Genomic DNA, 21,981 nt, shown 5'->3' on the forward strand with positions numbered 1-21,981 from the left:
TACTCCACTGTAAAGGTTTTATGGGTCTGGTTGTGTCCTGATATGTGGAGAGTCAGCTGAGAGCTGGCTTCTTGCAACCAAGTCTGTTTGGCCTCCTGGACATCTATAGTGTTACTGGTACAGAAGAGAAGGAGCTGGTGAAGAGCTAGAGACTGGTTAATTGAAATGCTATTTCAAGACTCACCTCCATACTTTGGACTACTCGTTGTTAGATAAACAGGTTGCTTCTCTTCTTTGTATCCAGTAACATTTGCTGGAACGCACATTAAATGGTGTACATGCACTGCCTGTTGTCCTGTTTTAAACCTTTGGCTGTTGGTGGTGGAGGTAATGCAGAGTAAAGTGATGTGATAACATATACTGGCCAGCTGAGCACTTTATCAGTAAGCTGGGTTGTGGTTTGTGTAAGTCTAGTTTATTGTAATAACTCGACCTGTCCTTCTACTAACCAGCCAGAAATCACAGTTAGAAGCCAGGACTTCTTCTTGGCTTAGAAACTACGGCGTTTTAAATAATGATTTACTGTTACGCTGAAATTCAGATGTGTGACTTGTTCCCGGCTCCTTTCCCCAGCTGTCCATCCTGAAAAGAGGGGCTGAGAAAAGAGTGGGAGAGAAGCTGTCTGGAAATGGAGAGTTAACTCTGGTGTGTTTGGTCATTTGTATGATGATTCGTGTGTAAAGTAACAAATCATGGCTCACATGTGCCATGGCTTAATGCAGTGGTTCTCAAAGTTTGGTCCTCTAGATTTTTGAGACTTCAACTCCCAGAATTCCTGAACAATGAGTATACTGATTGGGACTTCTGGGAACTGAAGTCCAAAACATCTGGAGACTCAACAGTTGAGAACCACTGGCTTAATGCAACATGCAGATGCAGCTCTTCTGTTCAGCCAGACATGATGAGAAAAGGGAGTGCTTGAACAGAAATAGGATGGTGGCAGAACTATCTGTCTCTTAATGTGTTTTTGGATTCTGAGATTCATGATGGATAATACTATGTTAGAAATCTGAAAGTGAAACATCACAAGGCATAATTTCTATGATATATGTGCTCATTTCTCTGATGCTACAGTGATGTGTCCGCAAATGTTTTTTGAAATACAGTACTACAGAAACTTGAAAATTGAGATGGGAGTAGGATGACTGTACAAAGCAAGACTAACTATGACTCTTTCATGTTAGCCCAGAGAGCTGAAGGGGCATTGTTTTGTTTTCAGACAAGTACAGCATCCGAGAAAAGACAGGGTTGCTTCATGGGTATCAGAGAAGTGGAAAGATCTGGAACTCTTTCACACTGCACAATTAGAGTGCTATGATTCAATTTTAAATGCCATGGAATTTTTAGCTTAGGGAGGGGTGTTTAAAAGTTCTTAGCCACAGATTTCTAGTTCCACATTGAACTAAAAAACCTAGGATTCCATAGGAATCCATGAGGCAGTTTTTTTAAACCATAGCTCCTGGATGGTGTCTATCCTTGTATATTGGGCTAGATTTGGCAAGCTTGTAGAAGAAGCTTGCCACCCAACCTCAGCCCCACAACCCACCCACTCCTTCTTTTGGAAGCGGAAGAAAGAACTCTAGGCAAAGAAAACCAAAAGAGCATTTATTCGCAGTGAAAGGAGAAGAAAGGGGCTATTGATTCGTTAGTGAAAATGTAAAAATGTTGGCTTTGTAAGTGAGGAAAATTCTGAAGTGCCTCATAAGAAATATTTGTGCACTCACAGAGCTTGGCTTGTGTCATGCGGAGTTTTTAAAATGATATTTGTTTATGGAGCATGCTTGGACTAAAATTATTTTACTTACCCAGCCTGTTGCTCAGAGGAGTAGCACCCAAATTGTGGAATTTAAAGAGCACATTTATAGACACACAGAGTAAGAGAGGGGACTGTTTGACTAGGTTACTTAACAGTCTATCATTAACGTATTAATGAGGAAAAAGACACATTTGCAAGCTTTTGGGGTTTTCCCAGCACAGCTCTTTTAAGAACTTTGGTATTAGACCATTAATTCCTCTTAGGAAATGTCCAGCTCTTTCTTCCTATCATCAAACTGGTTCTACCAAGTTGCTGCAACAGAAGAACTCTTCATTGACAGATTTTATAAGGTATCTTCAGTAGCTCCAAGAGACCTACTTGACAGATTGCATTAGCTTGAGACAAAGTCTCCTCTAACACACCAGTTACTGAACCAGAGATGCACCATGCTACCCATCAGTCCTGGTTAGAAGCATCTCTGACCTTGTCTGTACTAGCCAGGATACTTTGGGGGTAATCCAGGATATCCTGGCCCTAGGGCTGCTGTGACCTCCCCCCATTAAGTGGCCTTCTATTGCCATGCTTTGGCAGTTGTCTCCACATGTGTGCTGCTGAGTCTCCTTGTTCATTTGCTGCCGCTGCAGGTCCAGCAACAATCCCATGGCTTCCAGTGACAATCCCATGGTTGGGTACTTTGTTCTTATCTAAGAGTGACTAGCAACAGTGGAGGACATGCAGGGTGACTCAGTTGGACACGTATGCAGACAGTCAATCTGGCATGGGGACGGAGGGCTCTGTATCTTCCTGATGTTTTTAAAATTTGTGTTAAGGGTGTTATACCCAGGTTCTGGTGCTGAACATCATAATGATTGTTTGCATGAGTACCGAGGTTTGGGCCATGCGTTATCCAAACAGGAGAGCATCAGAACGGTGCTGGTGGTAAAATCGGCTTTTTGGCCAGTGCAGACAAGGCCTCTGTTGTGCAGTCACCCCATGGATATAGGACTCAATGGCAATGGAGAAATCTCATATTTAATTACATTTGGTCAATACATTGTTACCCTAAACGTATGGGGTTTGTACAGTCTTGACCAGCAGTAGCAATCTGTCTTTAATTACTTTGGGGAAATACTCAGCTTGGCTTTGTGAGGAGAGGATAACGTATGCAGGAATGAAGCACCAAGTATACCAGTAATCATTGATAGAGACTCCAGACATGGGAAACTACATAAACTTTTATTAAATAAAATATAAAGTAACACACACACACAAAGTTAATCCATTCAAATACTCAGAATACAGAGCTAACTGAATATAGAAAAATGAAAGCAGAGGTTGAGGGATGGATGAGATAATAGTACCTGTCTTGAAGAGAAGGATCCAGGAAGTATGATGGTTCAAGCCGCAAGTCTTGAGGGAGCATGTTTTAGGAAGCAGATAAAAGTAAAGAACTCAAGCTCACCATACATGTGGGGTCCCCAACTGTAGCAAAAAGCTTATGTTTTGGGGTGCTATTTATACCCTTGAAGCCAATCCAGTCCATAGAGGTTTTGTGGAAAACCAAAAGTTTGATTGTCCCTTAACGGAACCTGAGGTTTCCAGAGTGGAAAGTTTGTTCTGATATTCAGGAAACGACATGGGTATGATTTCGATCAATGATGCTTTATGGACTTTATAACGCCTAGAGAAGATCTGGAATCCCCAGGACTGAGATGGCAGGAAGGGGTGTTTAGAAATGCATAAGATATGAAGGGGGGATTCCAGCCTTGTTTGTTGTGGCAGAACTCATCTTTTGGCTTTTGGTTTAATTGGAAATGCAGAGAAAGGTATGTGTGTGGCGTCACTCTTTCTAGAAAGCTCTTCCATCTCCACACCTTTCCACATGGCTGGGTGTACATGTCATTCACGCTACCTGTTCCAGTGCTATGTATGCCATCACATGCACATCAGCTTATGCTGGCACCTTAATGTTGTATCAAACTGTTTCTGGATTGATAAATGTATTAGGGGAAGTTTGGATACTTACAACATTTCTAGGCAAGCTAACCTCAAAGTGCTGGAACATCAACATTAACATCAGCTACCCATACAAGAACTGCAACTCTTTCCATCCCAATTTACAGTTTACAAAAGTTAGAACTCATCCTAACCTTGTCAGCCTGCAGAATACAATTCCATCGGCCAACATCACTGTCCCTGATTCCTATTTAGTTTTGGTGACCTCTAAAACCAAAACTCCTGAGAACAGGTGTATTAGAGATGAAGATGGTTCTCTAGAACTGATTAGCTCAGCAGAATGATTCTTATGGCCCCAGGAAGATTTCTGTTTAAGGATAATTTCCTGGAACATTGGTGGATGGGCAAATATGAGCAGGGATATTTCATTCTGTTAGTATATTTGTTCTTTTGATGTGATATTGTTGCATGAAACCTGGACCATTGATATTAGCATCCTGAATGGCTTTGCAGCTTATACAATAAAAACTATTCAGGTGAACAAGAAAGGTTATCCTAGTGGGAGCCTTGCCATTTTGATATCATCCTCATTGACTACATACTTAACAGTAGAGGTTGAGTCTTCCTTACCCAAAATTCCAAAATATTCCAAAATCCAAAATTGTTTGCATGGGTGGCTGAGGTGGTGACACCTTTACTTGCTGATGGTCAATATACACAAACTTTGTTTCATGTGCAAAATTATTAAAAATATTGTGTATAAAATTCAGGCTATGTGTATAAGAGGTATACGAAAGAGAAATGAATTTCATTTTTAGAATTGGGTCCTGCCTCTAAGATATATCATTATGTATATGCAAAGACTATAAAATCCAAAAAATTATGAAATCCAAAACACTTCTGTTCCCAAGCATTTTGGATAAGGGAGACTCAACCTGTATTGGTGTCAGTTGGTTAAAGAACTTGTAGTTGCTCAGTCATCTACTCTACATCTTCAGTAGTTTAACTAACTCCTTGGTCAAATGAATTTGTGTCTGTCCCAGTCAATATAAATGTCCTTTGGAGCTACCGAAAGAAGTGTAAAGTCATTTGCAATCCTTCCACCGCCAAGCTACCACATTATAATAAGGGGAATCTATAACACTTATTTAATGCTGTATTACAGCAACAAACCAGTGTCTTTATATGGGTTTTTTTTTTTTTTTTTTGAGAAGGCAGGTTCGAAATGACAGCTCTGCTGATCAAAATGGTCTCTCACTGACTGTTGAAGTAAAGATTGAATTGATTGATATATTTATTGATCTAATTAAGACTTGCTCTGTAAAGATTCTCCCTAATACTGTTTCGTTATGAAGATCAGAAAGGGAAACCACATACATGTGGTTGGTCCCCAAAACTATTATTTTCTGTTATTTTGGAGCTATATTGTTGAAATGTCCTACTTTTAAAGAACCATTTAATTAAAAAAAATCAGATCTGAAACATATGTCTCTGCTTCATTTTTTGTATGAGGCCTGCATGTTAGAGGGCCTCCAGAAGTCCTGTCTAAACTTTGTAATATTTGTCCGTTGTCACCCTCTCTGATTTTTATTTTGTGATAAATTTAAACCTGCAATTAAATCTTTAAGACGTTTAATCACACTGATTATTTGATTAAAGCTTGGAGCACTGTTTATTAAAATTTAAAGCTTAATGATATTTCCTCTGATATTGCTGAAGATGTTAAGCGTGATTAAGGTCGCAGTGCACAAAAAATATACAAATTTTCTTTAGTCTTTAAAAAAAATTAAGGAGAATTCCACCCACCGACAGATGAGTCACTAAAAGTTCTCTTATGAATAAGTACAGATGAGTGCATGTGGAGCGAGCATCACAAAATGACAAGTTTATTGCCATGTGCCAACCCAGCAGCAAAGTGTGTGTTAGTGTGTGAATATGTGCTTCACATAAGGTAGAGGCTTTGCCTACACTGCAGAATTAATGCAGTTTGACACTGCTTTCTAATTGCCATGACTCAATACTATGGAATTTGTATTTTTGTGAGATATTTAGCCCTTCTCAGACAGAAAGCTCTGGTGCCACCATGAATGACAAATCCCAGAATTCCACGGGACAGAGCCACAACAGTTAAAGTGGTGTCAGGTTGCATTCATTCTGCAGTGTGGCAGCAGCTGCATATAAGTTAGAACACAAAGAGAATGTCTTAATAAAATAACTGGGTTAAGAAGCAATGCCCCTATTTAAAAAGTCTCCTCTTGAGGAGCCGTTTGGTCACTAAAAGGCCGCCTGGGTATAAATCTCTTTCCCAGTTTGTAGAAGTCAGAAGAATTATAGGGAGAAAGTTCCACAATTTGGGAAAAGCCACTGAGAAGACCCTGCTCATGTCCTCACCAAATGTTCCTTGCAGGTTGTCAGGACCAGGCGAAAGACTTCCTTGAAGATCTTAAATGTCAAGGAGGCTGATATGGGGAGAAAGTGTCTTCCAGATAGATTGGTCCCAAGTCATATAGGTCTTAATTGTCATAACCAGCACGTTGAATTGTGTCTAGAAATCAACTTGTGGCCACTGAAGCTATTCTAACAAAGAACTTGTGTGCTTCCTATAATGCCCTCGACAAACAATATCGCTTCAGCATTATAGATGCACTGGTTTCTGAAACCAAGCCAGCCCCACTTTAATCCAAACTGTAACTGCATCTGCACTGCAGAAATAGTCCAGGCAGATACCACTTAAATTGCCATAGCTCCATCCTGTGGCATTCTGTGAATTGTACTATAATGAGGCACCAGAGCTCTCTAACACTGAAGGCTAAATGTCTCCCAAAACGACAGTTCCCCAAATCCTATAGCACTGAGCCATGGCAGATAAAGTGGTGTCAACCTGGATTATTTCTGTAGTGTGGACACAGCCAAAGGCTTGTTTCACTGTGGCCAGAGCAGACATCTCCACAGCTAGTGCACTAGCTTTAACTGCAAACACACTCCTGTTCATCAACAAAACATAAACAGAAGTGCACCGAAGTTATGAATTTGCCTCTTCAGGGTGAGTGTAATCCCACACAGTACAGGTTCAAACTCTGAGTTGCATTTTCACTGACCAGGAGCACCTCTATGTTGTCAGGTTTAGCCTTCAGTTTCCTCCTACTGAGTTTGTTACCAGTATCAGATTTTAGAAATGAAATTGCTTCCTAGAGATGGAAAGAAGAAAAAGAGGTGAATGTTCCTTCAGATGTTGCTGGACTGCAGTTCCCATCAGTCACCCCCAGCAAAACCAGTTTTGAGGGGAATCTGACCGTATCTGGAGGGCCACACCTTCTCCGTCTCTGTTCAATGTGCAGTGTTGTTTGGACATAATATTTATAGCACAAACATGTGCATATCTACTCAGAAATAAGTCACACTAAATTCCATTCCCCGTGTGTACAGGATGACAGCTTTAGTAGTGGATTTTATCCAGTAGAAGAGTAATTCTGTAATTCTGTCTTTGCGATTAAGACTTCAGTGTTAAATCTATAAGTACAGTATATATCTTCCAGAAGGAAGGCCAATGCGATTTTAGGCGCATCGATAGAAAGTATAGTGTCTAGATCAAGGGAAGTCATAGTGCCATATATCTGCTCTGGTCAGGCCCCCTGGAATATTGTGTCCAGTTCTGGGCTCCACAATTCAAAAGGACATTGAGAAACTGGAGCCATGTGTCCAAAGGAGGCGACGAAAATGGTGAAAGGTCTGAAACCTTGCCCTATGAGGAACACTCAGAGCTGGGGATGTTTAGCCTGGGAAAGAGAAGGTAAGAGGTGATATGATAGCCCTGTTTAAATATGTGAAAGGATGTCATTTGAGGAGGGAGCAAGCTTGTTTTCTGCTGCTCCAGAGAACAGGACCGGAACAATGGATGCAAGCTCCAGGAAAAGAGATTCCACCTCGACATTAGGAAGAACTTCCTGACAGTAAGGGCGGTTCGACAGTGGAACACACTCCCTCGGAGTGTAGTGGAGTCTCCTTCCTTGGAGGTCTTCAAGCAGAGGCTGGATGGCCATCTGTTGGGGATGCTTTGATTGTGATTTCCTGCATGGCAGGGGGTTGGACTGGATGGCCCCTGTGGTCTCTTCCAACTCTATGATTCTATGATTAAAATAAACATATTTTAAAAGGGCAATAGGCGATATTGTTTTGCTTATGTTGTAGAATGATGCTCAGTGACAACAAAATGTGATATGTGTACCATCAATGTTTCTGATTAGCTTGGTTGACGGCAAAATTAACTTCCATGCACTTTTCACTCTCCCATAAACTGTAGATTTTCTTCTTTTTCTCTGTAAGCATCATTTGTAAACATCATCTACACTCAGTTCAGGAAAAGGGTGATTTCTTTGTAACTAGCAAACAGCCTGGAACAAATCCTAAATGGTTTTTGTCAGGAGCTGCAGGATTATTCCAGCCAATCAGTGCAGAGAGATTTTGTTATTTGCGGCATGGCTAATGTATTGTGCATGCAACATATTTTAAACGAATGGCTTTTAATGCAAATCCTTTTGCTTGGATTGGTTTTCACTTGTGTAGAGAGCCTCAATTAGCCAACCCAGAGCACCAGGGATTGCAGCAATGGTTGCAGAATTTATGGGCCATTTAGATTCTACTGTAACATCCAGCATGGCACTGAGAATTGAGGTAATGCAAGACCCAGCAGTTGGAGAAATGACTTCAGGGGATATGGATTGCCTCATACATGGATGTAGCATTTACATCCACTTTGGGAAACAGGTGCAGTTCTGCCTTTAGGAAGCTACTTGCCAAGTTGCTATGAGAACTGGTACCCAAGAGGTGCCCCCAAGCCCGCTTGCCCACTCCCCGCCAACCCATCCTGTATGAATGATACAGCCCATTAGCCTAGGGCAGTGATGGCGAACCTATGGCACGCGTGCCAGAGGTGGCACTCAGAGCCCTCTCTGTGGGCACACATGCTGTCGCCCTAGCACAGAGTTTGCCAGAGTTTCTTACTAGAAAGCCAGAGGGATGTGGCACTTTGCAACAAATAAGTGGGGTCTGGGTTGCAGTTTGGGCACTCGGTCTGTAAAAGGTTCATCATCACTGGCCTAGGGCTAGGATTGTTTTGTCTGGATGCCAAACTGGTAGCTCTGGATCAATCCCAGGCCAAAGTGGCCTTAGCATGGGCCAAGCAGATGCACTGTTTGTTGCAGAGTTTCCTGGAAACTCTCCAGTGACAGCCAGGACACCTCATGCGCCTGCATCTGTCTCTGTGGTCATGTCTTCACAGAAGACCCTCATCATGGCTTGTGACATTGGATGGGGGTTCCTGGCCATGTGGTAGTAGCCAGGTGCCCTGAGTCTGTCCTTATGGGCCGTGATGGGGGTCTTTTGTGAAGACACGACAGCAGAGACAGGTATGGGGTGCGTGGCAAGTAGTAGCTTCATGGCACGGTGGTAGGAGGGCATATAAACACCCACTTGTTGACACGCTGGCCCTGGGACTGACCTGGGTCAAAACCAGGGGCAGGTTAGCCTTTCTGCTTAGAGACCCAGAGATGGCAAAATATCTCACAAAACTACAAATCCCTGGATTCCACAGGGTAGAGCCATGGAAGTTACATTGGTGCGAAACTGCTTTATTTCTGCAGTGTGGCAGCAGCCTCTGTGCACAGGTTTAGCTCCAGTTCTGCCTCCCAGGTTTTTTTGGTTTAATTTCATATAGGGTTGTATTTTTTTTTAAAGCCACGCCTGCTTTGTCACCAAAGCAGTGTGCACTTGTTTACTAAACACATAGTTTTAGTTTTCTTTTTACACAATTGTTTAAACGACGAAGTTGGTTTATGCTATCCATATATAAAGCATTTGCAGACTGTAGATTTTACATAAATTTGCCACAGTAATATTTATACCAACTGTTCTTGTTTCATCTATAGCCACCTCATTTTTTCTCCCATAGATTTTTTTTATATTCAGTTGGTAATATTGAGAAGTGAGAGCCAATGTGGTGTAATGGTTTCAGCATTGGACTGTGACTCGGGAGACCAGGCTTTGAATCCTTGCTTACCCATGGATACCCACTGGGTGACCTTAGCAAGTCACACACTCTCAGCCTTAAAGGAAGGCAATGGCAAACCCGCTGTGAACAAATCTTGCCAAGATAAACCTGTGATAGCCTTAGGGTTGCCATAAGTCAGAAATGACTTGAAGGCACATTATTTGTACAACTTGATTCTGCAGCTTTTATTACCTTGCATAAAGTATTATGCTGGCCTGACTAGCCAAGGAAAAGCTGTGAGTGCTGCACAGCACTGAAACCTCAGACACTGGACATCTTATTGAGCTAACTATTTGATTTTAGAGGCTGGAGCAGCCTATCCCACATGCTTGCAGGAACATGAAGTTTTTGTGTGCCTTCACATCATTTCTGTGTTATGGCAGCCCTAATGTGAACCTATTATAGGGTTTTCTTGGCAAGATTGGTTCAGATTGGTTCAGAGGAGGTTTGCCGTTGCCTTCCCCTGAGACTGAAAGAGTGTGACTTGCTCAGGGTCACTCAGTGGGTTTCCATGGCCCAGCAGGGATTTGAACCTTGGTCTCCAGAGTCCTAGTCCAACGCTTGAATCACAATGCCACATTGGCTACTGATGTTCCAGACTAACACAGGAATTTCTTTGAATTCCAGTCCTCCTTAGTTTGAGGCTGAGAGAGTGTGACTTTCCCAGTATCACCCAGTAGGTTTCCATGGCTGAGCTGGGATTTGGACCCTGGTCTCCCAGCGTCCTTGTCCAAAGCTCCAACCATTACACCATGCTGGCCCTCTCTAGGAAAATATTGAAGTCATAATAAGGACTAGAAACTTGCTTTAAAAGAATGAATGCTCAAAGTTTATGTCAAGCACTATATTTTGCACTTTTTGGGTGCTCCTGTAAAGTCACAACGAAAACACATGACCCTGACTGTGCATGCAACTATGTGCTAAAGGATAATTATTTAGTGTTTGTTTTATTTTTATTTTTTTAAAAAATGCAGGCACAGCAAAGGGTTGTATGATGACAGACTATATATAGAGATCTTTCTTTCATTGATAACTTCATTATAAAAACATGTTCCTTTATGATAAATCTCCATTTGTGTTGCTGGTATAAATGGACGTGGAACCATTGCGGTTTGCTTTTGGTTCATTTCTGCATATGATCATGCCCAAGAAGAGTAAAATTAACTCATGTTCTTCATTAATGGCATCTTCAGAATAATATCCATTAGATACGGTGGGGGAAAAAAGAGCTTACGGTAGCTATTCTGTTTATAAGCTGCTGAGGTGGGCTCATCTCATCTTCTTTCGCCATCCCCGGCATGAGACTGCAGTCCTCTCTCCAGTTTCATAATGCTCAGAATGCTTCCATTTACATCACCGTGTGCAGTGCAGGGCAACCGGCTGATGCTGCCAGGAAATTTGAAACTATTCTGATTCCAGTTGACTTAGAACGGCAGCAATTGAATTAAGCCTGTATCCTTATTAGATAAACTGATGATCTGTGTGTTTTCATTGACCAATGGGTAACTGCTGGAGCTACAGTAATCTCTGTGAGTAGTCAGCCTCTCGGTTCAACAGAATTATAGCTATTTGTTCAGGGAGATGATAGGGGTTTATGGACACGCGCACTCACAACATGTGTGTAAAATAGCCCTCTCATTTCCGAGATGTGTTTTGCTGCTTTGGCTGGGGGTTGATGATTCCACCACAGGGGCTGCCTGTGGTAATGTGTGGCTTTTGGTGGGATATTTCCACAGATTAGATGTTTACACGTATGATGGGTCACATTTATTCCATTAAGTTAGGGATTCTTAAAAGCACCGGTCAGCAGGGAGACACCAGCTGCTTCCAGGCTATATTTGCTTTAGTGGCTCAGTTTCCTTACTGCAGTCAGGCATGAATATGTTTCTCAAAAGAAGCACAATTTAAATGGGCTATGGGGGGAACATAGCAAAATGGTTACCTGGTGTGTGCATGTGTGTATACGGAGAATTTTCCCAGTTCCTTTTCACTGTGTGTGATTTTATTCTGCTTCTCTTCATGGAAGTAAAGACTACATTTGCTGCTCCGTTTCTAGTGTTGCCTGTGAGTCAGTTATATTGGGGTGTTGGAGGAGAAAAGATTGACGTGAGTGATATCCCCGTTGCTTTAACAAGACATGATGCTCTGTGGCTTGATGGGAATGAGGGAGGAGCAAATTTTAAAGAGCCTGGAGCTCTTTAAAGCCTATAACTCAGCAGCAGCAACAGCATCAGACCTTTTGAAACAAGGCATAACAAAAAGTCCAGTTTGTATAAGCATGCACTTTGTGGGCTGTTGTCTATGCAAGCTTGCATTAGAATAAATATTTTTGTCTTTAAGATGCCACTGGACTCCCCCTCCCTGTTTTTGTTGCATTGAGGCTGCATCCACATTGCAGAAATAATCCAGTTTGACACCATTTTAACTGCCATATCTCAATGCTTTGGGTTTCTGGGAACTGTAGCTGGTTGTGGCACCAAAGCACTCTGACTGAGAAAGCTAAATGTCTCATAAAACAACAGTTCCCAAAATTCCATAGCATTTAACCATGGCAGTTAAGGTGGTATCAAACTGCATTATTTCTGTAGGATGGATGCAACTTAAGACAGCGACTCTGTTGGAAATTTTAAAGTAGTTTTTTTTTTCAGGGGATGGCTAAAATAATAAAGACTTTTGTGAGACCTTGTTGTGGAAAAGTGCACAGGGAAGCCGTAGCATTGCAGCTCTGATTCTGCACAAAGCACTTACATAACAGAAATTGGAAATTGAAGTTACTTTTATTCTTTGCTTCCCAGTTGACAAATGGTAAATTGCTTAGTTCTTATCTAATTCTTATCTAATTCACGGTAAAGCAGCAGCATGCTGCTTTGCACTAAACAGTCATAACACCTAACATCTTTGTGGAGCTTTTCAGCATTTAAACTGTTTTCTGTTGTGTTGTCATAATTTTTATGATGATCCTGTAAAGTAGATGAAGATTATTATCTCCATTTTGCAGAGGCAGCATGGCTGGTCTAAATCATCTTAGTGAGTTCATGAAAAAGGCCTGATCCGAATCCAGCATAGCTCAGGGTGGCCAGAATATTTTGGGCTGTTTCCAAAGTATTCTAGCCTCAAATTCTCCCCAAATTTGCCCCTTTCCTGTTCTCTGTTCAGCTTACAGGAACCTCAGGTGAAGGCAGCCACTGTGAAGAGAGCTGAAAACCTGCAGCAAAAGATGGGTTATTTAAATACAGGTCAGGTAAGGAAGCCCCAAATCAGGTGCAGCCATCATGAAGATAGTCTACATGTGTTTTTGGCCCTGCGTCATGTAAAGAGGACACAGCGAGCCCAGAGATAATTTGTCCATGTAGATAAGCCCTATGTCTCTTAACTGCTATGCTACAATAAAATGGACTTTGTAGTAACTAACTGGACATGTATGAAGTGGTGGAAATGGAAATCAGCCTCCGAATTTTACAGCTTGGCTATTGCTGTGTTCCACAAACGTTTTAGAGCTTTCACCGTTATTGTGCAGGCAATAGTTCAGTATGCGCTGCCTCTTTGAGACCTTACTGAGGCCTGGCTCATCCATTAATGCAAATCTCTTGATTTGTTCACCGTTGATATACTGTGCTCTTGTGGCCTTGCAGCTGAATATGCCAGTGGACTCAATTTAAGGAAGACTGCATTTCAGGCAAAATAATGTTCTTCTCAGGGTGCCAAATAGCCCCTTTCATATAAAAAGTATTACTTGGTTCTGTAGCCATCGTGTGATTAACACAAATCCTGGCATAATGTAGGCTCCATGTTCCTCTTTCTCTCCAGAGGGTTTAGAGCGCATAAATGGGATTTATGGGAGAGCAACTTTCCTAGTGCTGCAGCTCTCCAGAGCCATTCAAACTGCAGAATCGGGATGCAACTAGCTCCTGCATCTCAGCCAGGATTAACACACATACTCTTTACTGGCTCTCATATTAATCTGATAGAAGTCTGATATGCTTGATTAGTGATGTATTTCCTGAAACAGATTAAACTATGGGAAAAGCTTCACTTTTCTTATTTTGGCATTTTGGACTAAGAATTTCCAAGGTTCTTGTCTAGTCCACATTTTGAAGCAGCCAATTAGACCCATTCATGATTATACTAGAAAGCAGGTTTTTTTTAAAAAAATTCACACTTGTAGGTAAAAATATCATCATCATCATCATCATCATCATCATCATCATCATCATCATCATCATCACAATAACAACAATAATAATGGAAAGGTGTATTTTAGACATGCAGCATTGAGAGAAAATATGTTCAGAAATGCATACAGGTTGAGTCTCCAAAATGCTTGGGGCCAGAAGTGTTTTGGATTTCAGATTTTGTCAGATCTTGAAATATTTGCATATACATAACGAGATATCTTGGTGGTGGGCCTCAGGTCTAAAGATCAAATTTATTTATGTTTTATATTTACCTCGTACACATAGTCTGAAGGTACAAAGTTTGCATACACTGAACCATCAGAAAGCAAAAGTATCACTATTTCAACCAACTGTGCGGACAATTTTGGATTTTGGAGCATTTTGTTATCCATGGAGGATCTTGGAACCAAACTCCAGCGTATAACAATGGTCCACTGTATTATTTTACCATTTTATAGTGTTGTGTTTTATCATCTACTTGTGATTATATATGTCTCATGTTCCACCCTTTGGTGAAAAGACTGTTGTTGGAACCATCGATAATCCTTTGTCTATAGATCTTAAATGATTATATAGAAGAGGGATTTTCAGAAGGTGTTGCCTGTAGTGCAGCCAGGTAACAAGCAAAACTTGCTGAAATTCCCTTTTCTACACAATTAGTTCTTCCCAGTTTTCATTGTGGCAACTATTTCCCAGTGGTACGCGTTCAGTCCATTATGACAAATAGCAAGCCTGGGCCTCTTGTAAGGACCTCCAGGTCCTTTTCCATTACTCTGTGCAGATTACTTGTACTTCAGAGTACTGGGAATTTCTTTTGAGGCAAGAGAAAGGGCAAAGAGGATAAAGAGGCTCAAACCTCTCTCAGGAACAGCTGAGTATGTTGTTTCAATGAGAGAAGAAAACAAGTCTCTGTGGTACTGTGCGGCAGCCTTCACCAACTTGGTGCCCTCCAAATGTTTTTTATTAACACTTCCATTTCCTCCTGTGGATGATGGCAATTTTAGTCCAATGCATTTGGAAGGCAGCAGGATCAGGAAGGCTATCATTCCCTTTGTGTAGAGGGAAAGATAAATGCATTTTATGTTCTTAAAGTGGCAAGATGAGTTTAGATTTGTTAAGAAAGTGTTGGATTGTATTGGTTTCAGATACGACTTCAGTCTCCTCCCTTTTGAATGTTTTTAAGGGGCCTTTCTAAACCCATCTCTCTCCTTAGGGGAATAAGTACAGTAAGCCCTTGGTATCCTTTGGGATTTGGTTCCAGGACCTCGTAGATACCAAAATCTGTGGATGTTCAATTCCTGTTAAATAGAATGGGATCGTAGAATTGTATCCCTTGTATAAAATGGCAAAATAAAGGTTTGCTTTTTGGAATTTATTTTCAAGCAGTGGACGGTTGAATCCATGGATAAAAAATCTGTGGATATAGACGACTGACAGTATTGTCAAGAAACAAGCTCTATTCTGAAAGTATCTAATCTGCAAAGACAAGTCTTTCTAGAATCCACATATCATGAGAGCAACACTATAAAATGTAATATCCTGTTAGCAGTGGGTACTCATTTTGGGGTTTTATTCTTTCCTTTAAGTAGAAGGCCTAGCCCATCTGTTTCAGATGCTGTGTGGCATTAAAAAAAATTATTGGCAGTGAAAATATAACCACTGGTAGCACGCAAAATCTTATGAGTGCACAGGTGGCCATTGTCATCTCACAACAATAATTGTGTCGATACGACCTCACATCCCCGTGAAGCGTTCCCTAAGCAACAATTGTTTCATTGTCTCATAGGAGCTATTCAGCACATGGCTCTGGGATAAATGAAAGCAAGCTGTATGGCTGTAGCTTGCCAATCAGCAAAAAGAGCTTAACACATAGTGACTAGGATGTGGCGATAGAAACCAGAGGCCTCTGCTGGGAACTCACTAGAGTATAATCAGGGTCTAAGTACATGTCACATTAAAGACCTAGCTGGCAGGCAAGCCTGTTGTTGTCCTTGTTCTTGTGTGCTTTCAAGTTGTTTCTGACTTATGACGACCCGATCATGGGGTTTTCTTGGCCTGATTTGTTCAAAGTAGATCTACTATTGCCTTCCCCTGAGGTTGAGAGCATGCGACTTGCTCAAGGTTACCCAGTGGGTTTTATGGCAGAGCTGGGAATTGAACCTGGTCTCCAGAGTCACAGTCCAACACTCAAACCACTGTGCCATGCAGGCTCTTAGGCATGTCTTCTTTACCTTTTTAAACATATTTTTGCAGGTTATTCACTCTTGAGTCCCAATTTTCTCATCGGGGGTAGGACGCATGGGGGAAAAATACTTCCATTGGTACCTGTGGAGAGTTCTCTTCAAAACCTTGTAGCTCTGTGGACAGGGATGCAGAAGGACCAATAAAATGAAAATATATACTCAACTATAAGTTGATCTCATGTATAAGTCATGGGCAGGTTTTGGGACTGAAATTGTGGATTTTGATATGACTCATGGATAAGTTGAGGGTAAAGTTTAGGGGCATGTAGCAAAGGATCTAAAGGATGAAGCAAAGAAAAACAATGTGAAAGAAGTTACAAAATTCCAGCAGGCATAACGTTGTGATCATCTTAAAGGCTGAATGGATGAGATAGTAGTGGGGTGGCCACTGCTTCCAGGACAGATTACATCTTGCCTTTCACCAAGATATGGTTCTTTAAAAAAGAAAGAAAGAAGAAGAGTTAAAGCACAGTACTTACATTGACCCATGGATAAGTTGACTCAGGTTATTTGGATTAATATTTTTACTAAAATTTCTAGACTTATACATGAGTATATATAGTAGCCTCTCCGTGTGCTGGAATTAATATTTCTTCACATTTGCACCTCCCTTGCAAAAAAGAAAATGGAGAACAATACACCTAAGTACCAGTTCCATCTCTGATGTAACTTGTTCTTGAGTACTCACGGGGATGGTAAGCCTATGTCTGGTTTGTATGCTGCAATTGAAGATTGGGGCTTACATGGCTGAATAAATATTCCTCCATGCTTCTCTCATTGTGACCTTCTGAGATATTTTTCACCTACTAGCACTCCCATCCTCATAGCTAAAGAGTGAGAGGTTAGAGGAGTTGCAGTTCAGAAATATCTGAGGGAAGTCACATTTGCCATTCCTTGCATGTCAAAAAACCAACCCAAATACCAATATGTGACTAGATGAGAACTGTGCTCTCTGAAGCTCATTCTTTCAAGTTTCTCTCACTCGCAGAGGTCCAGACCAGTCGAAAAAGGGTATGGATCCCTGTAGGAAAGGAAAGGGTGTTGCAGCAGGATAGGGTGGGTGAGTAGGTTTATTTTTTGAGTAAAGCAACTAGTAGAAGAAGGGTCATGATGGAGCTTTTTGAGGGTGATGTAGCCACTCAGAGCTGGAGAACACAGAGCTTGTATTGCTTCTGGACCACAGAGGTGCTCTGCGTGGTTCTGAAGGCCAACTTGAAGTTGTAGACAGGATCCCACCAAGGGAGGACACAGAGCCTGGTTTTGTTCAGGCTTTCCAGAGCAGCCAACATTTGTGGATGGTTCCTTGAAGGATTGTTTTATGAATTATTATAATGCTTCACTTTCAACACTCAAGAAGTATTACGCTCCTATTATGATAGGCAACACAGAAGTTAAATAGAATTTTTTCATCCTTTGAATAATTTCTGGTGCTTCAAGAAAGACTCTCTTGACAATCATATCAAGGGCTTTGTGGCATCCAGTTACAAACAACTGAAACCAGTGTTGTACTGGAACAATGGGTACTACTGAGTGCTAATCTCTTTTTGGAAGTCTTGCCTGTTGTTTATTTTGTAAATAGTTAAATTTTCAACAATCTAAATATAAAATAAGATAAAGCTATCATCCTGACTAGTGCTCTGGACAGTTTTGTCTTTCACCATTTACTGTGTCCAGTGGCAAAATGCCCAAAATTATGTGCCACTAATGCAGTTCTTATCGTCAGATGCATTTTCATTTCTGACAAAATAACAGTGTAAAGAAGGTCACTGATAGAATAGTTTAGTCTGTCTCTGATAAGTTTGTTTGATGCAAGTAGCTTGCCAGAAATGGCTGATAGCTCTCATGAATATACCACATTGGCCATGTTGATACGTGTTCTTATCAGTTGTTTCCCATTGAGGAGATCTCATGATCCTGTGAAAATAATGGGATGGGTACTTTTCACCCATTGGCATGTGATCCATGGGTTTTTCCATGACTGTAAGGTTTCAAAGTTACAAGTACATTAAAGTGACATGGCATCTTCCCACAGAGAAATGGCTGCTCTTAGGCAATGGGGCCAAAGTTACACAAACAGCTTGCATTTGTTGTTCCCATTCTTCCACCATTACCACATTTTTGTCTAAGAGCTTTTCTGTGCTTCAAGCTTTCATTTATTAGTGTTTCAAAGATCTTGGTTTGGCTTTGTGGCAGGTTGTAATTTCTGATCACCACTGACCCTTCACCTTGCTTGAGTCCAAGAACTTTGGGGAAAAGAGGTGTGTTTACCCTCTTGCTTCTGCAGAGGACCAAGCTGTACCTTTATGTTGGTGCTGCTTTGTAGGAAAGGACAAAACCCATCCTTCCTTTCCTCCTCTGAATTCTCTGCAGAGGAAAGAAGCAACAGGTTTGATCTTTTCCACCTAGAAAAGTTGGAGAGTTATAGAAGGGGAACTTTGTGTGGGCAAGGGTGCTAGCTGCTGGCAAGGAGTTGTGTTGATTTATGAAATCAGTGTAGCTGCTATGGCTTCTTTCAAAGTGTCTTGGAAATTTTCATGAGAAGAGAACTCAGAGATTCCTAGTCTCTTCCCATAGCTCTCTGGGAAGAGGAAATAGTTATGTGCTGAATTTAAGCCTTGCATAGATATGGCCAAGAGCCAGCGTTGCGTAGTACTTTGAGTGTTGGACTATGCCATACTAGGGTTCAGTTTCCCACATGGCCATGGAGACCCACTGGGTGACCTTGGGTTAGTTAGTCACACACTCTCAGCCCTCCAAAAACCCTCTGATAGGTTCACCTTAGGGGTGTCATAAGTCAGAAATGTCTTGAAGGCACACAACATTAACAATAGATATGGCCCTGGACTGGGTGGGCTTTTCTAACTTGGAAACCTTGACCTCCAAAACACATTGCTTTCTTTCTAATAACTCAAAGCCGTTTTAAAAAGAATCCCAGTTGTAAAGTCTAAATAAGAAATGATATCATCCTGAAGTGGCAAAACATTTTTCCACTTAGCAGCAATGAAGGCAAAATAGTGGTAATGGAATTAAATGCTTGTGTTTTTGTTTGTTGTTTTCACAGGTGGCCATGGAAGTAGTACTCTTCTCCCGCCCCATGTTAACAATGAATTCCCAGAATATGGGACCGTGGAAGAAGGGGCCACGACATTGGATGTGTCACCTGAGTGTCATGGAGAGACTATAATATGTGCTTCAGATGGGCAGTCAAGTGAGCCACTGCTCTGTGGGACTCATGTGAATGGCAGCCCTGGAGATGATATAGAATCGTCACATGAAGGGCTGCAAACATCTCTCAGAGAGGAAGAACTGGCTCCCAAAGTGGACAAATTGCATGAGATGCCAAACAGTTTAGAATGTGATAATACACAGGATGGAGAGAGGAATGCTATCTGTTCAGAGATGCAAATGGAAAAAGAGAGGACTGGCAATGTGGTTGAAGAGGCAACCAGAGAGAAAGTTCTTGCAGGCCAAGAAAATCCTACAGAATTGCCTCTTCCATCTGAAATAACTGCAGAGAGAAAATTATATTGGATCACAGAAGAAGACTCTATGGTCTTAACCGTAGAAATACAGCCCGAAACCTCAAAAGCAGTGGACGATAGGACTGATGAGACCCACAAAGTATGTGAAAAAGGTAGACATATACCTTTGGCAGGTCGAGAGAGCAAATATGGCAGCACTGCTAGTGGTCTTGGAAGTGCCTGGGCAGACTTTGAGCGGGAGTTTTCTGTGTTTGGTCCAGAAACAGAAAAAAGAGCATCTGAGAGGAGGCTATCAAAAGAGGCAGCTGTGAGCAAGCATGTAGAATTTCAAGGGGTAGAAATCCTTTGGATACAAAAAGCAGAGGAGCAGAAGAGTGCAGGGCACTCTGAGGATAGCAATGTAGAAAAGAGAACATTCTCCATTATACCAAACTGCCACACTCCATCCTCAGACTCCACAGAATTAGTTGACTTGCCTGAGCGTTCTTGGAATGTATCCTGGGAAAACCTCAAGCCTGTAGCTTCCGTGACTGAAGGTGGAGAGGATGAAGTCTTTGTAACAGAAGAAAAGAAGAGCTGGGAGAGGGACAGGTAAATATACAGCCCGACTCCATACTTTGGGGTGCCATTGAGAACGTCTTGGATAAGAGTCTGGGGGTGGCGAAAGGCACAACTATATTGTTATTTTTATTCCTATTATTAATAATCATAACAGCAACAGTAATGTGTAATATTCAAAGAAATTGCCATGTTTGGTCTGTTTCAGCATAGCAAGATATGAAGGAAACCTGTGACATGTTTGAGACTGAAAAAAATTAATTTCTAGCATAAGCTTTCCTGGACTTCATTCCACTTCATCATATGCAACTTAAGCATGCATCTGATGAAGTGCGCTGGAGTCTATGAAAGCTTATGCTAGAATTTTTTTCCAGTCTCAAACATGCTACAGATTTCTTTATATTTTTAAAATACTGTAATATATCATAGTTATTTTATTTTGCATCTTTTGTTATTATTTTAAAATTTTAGTTGGATGGTTTGCTAGTGCTGTTCAACACAAGGTTCACGAAGCAGGGCAAAATACAACTCACTTCTCAACAATATCGAAAACCTGTGAATCTCACCATAAATAGCCTTTTTGCGATGATGGAAATTTAGCATAATAAGTAGAAAATTAAGTCTTGGCAGAATAAAAACTGTCCATCAGGATGACCAGAAAACTATAGTGAGACATCTCCTGTGTCTCTGGAGGCAGAGAGAGAGAGATTTCTGCAGTTTTTATGCCAAAACTAATTCTCAAGTATTTATCAAACATCGAGTGGGAGAAGAATCCTCAGCATAGCCTGTCTGCATGAGGAGAATTACTCAGGAGGATACCAGGCCTAGAAAAAAAGATCACATTGGCTGCAACTGCACTTCAGAAATAATCCAGTGTGACACCACTTTAACTGCCATGACTCAATGCCATCGAATTCTGGGAATTGTAGTTTTGTGAGACATTTAGCCCTCTCTGTCAGAGAGATCTGGTGCTCCAGCAAACCACAAATTCCAGGATTCCATAGTATTGGGCCATGGCAGTTAAAGTGGAGTCAAACTGGATTATTTATGCAATCATTCTGGACTAGTCCCGGAATACCCCAGCTAGCATGGCCACTGGGGAGGAGGTGTTTCCTCAGTATGAAGAAGCCATGTGGAACCTGATCTGAGGGCTTTGCTTGTAGTGAATAAGGACTAACATAGTGGATGTTGGGTCTTGGGAAGGCAGCCCAAGTAGCTGCCTATTCTGCTGACTTCTTGTTCTTACTCTGGGAAGACCTTTTGGCCCTTACGGTCATGCAGATGAATACATCTGCCTCTCATCTGTTCCAGATACAGCTGCACAGCTAATCTTCAGACTTTGTCTTAAAAATGAGAACAGCGTGGGGATTCTTTCTCACAATCTGGTACTTAAAATCTCAATTTTTAGCCCAGCTTTTTATTACTTTTTAAAGAACAATAGAAAATGTGTCTGCATCATACATTTGAAGTGCTAAGGTGATTTATGTGTTTTTTTTTTATTAAAAAAACTATTGGTTCTTAAAGAGATTTCTTTGAGTGTTCTGGCTTTGAAACTCTTGCCTTATTTTTTCTTGTACTTCTTTAGTTGCTTGTCTCGTAGAAACAGTAGAGCTCCATTTACCAAACAACAAACACATTCTGGTCTGAAGCCAGTGGCAGGGTGCTTTTTGAAATGCTAAACACATCCGGCGGTGTTGCTTGTTTGGATTATTCAGGTTATTCCAAAGCTGGTCAGAATGTTCAGCCTGGCTTCCTGACTGTAGGC

At 41.3% G+C, this 21,981-nt stretch overlaps 1 protein-coding gene across 2 annotated transcripts in view; it reads left to right on the forward strand.

Annotated features, from left to right (window-relative positions):
* The window catches only part of PSD3 (pleckstrin and Sec7 domain containing 3), a 189,369-nt gene that overhangs the window by 19,190 nt on the left and 148,198 nt on the right, over window positions 1-21,981 (forward strand). Inside the window, exons 1-2 of one of the 2 annotated variants that reach the window (XM_042451585.1) lie at window positions 11,227-11,287; window positions 19,238-20,249. In XM_042451585.1, coding sequence (XP_042307519.1) covers window positions 11,257-11,287; window positions 19,238-20,249 — 1,043 coding nt within the window. In that variant the 5' untranslated portion in view covers window positions 11,227-11,256. Of the gene's footprint in view, window positions 1-11,226; window positions 11,288-19,237; window positions 20,250-21,981 lie in introns of those variants that run through there. The other variant, XM_042451584.1, reaches the window with a different exon arrangement.

The sequence above is a fragment of the Sceloporus undulatus genome, chromosome 2 (genome assembly GCF_019175285.1).
Source record: "Sceloporus undulatus isolate JIND9_A2432 ecotype Alabama chromosome 2, SceUnd_v1.1, whole genome shotgun sequence".
NCBI lineage: Eukaryota > Metazoa > Chordata > Lepidosauria > Squamata > Phrynosomatidae > Sceloporus > Sceloporus undulatus.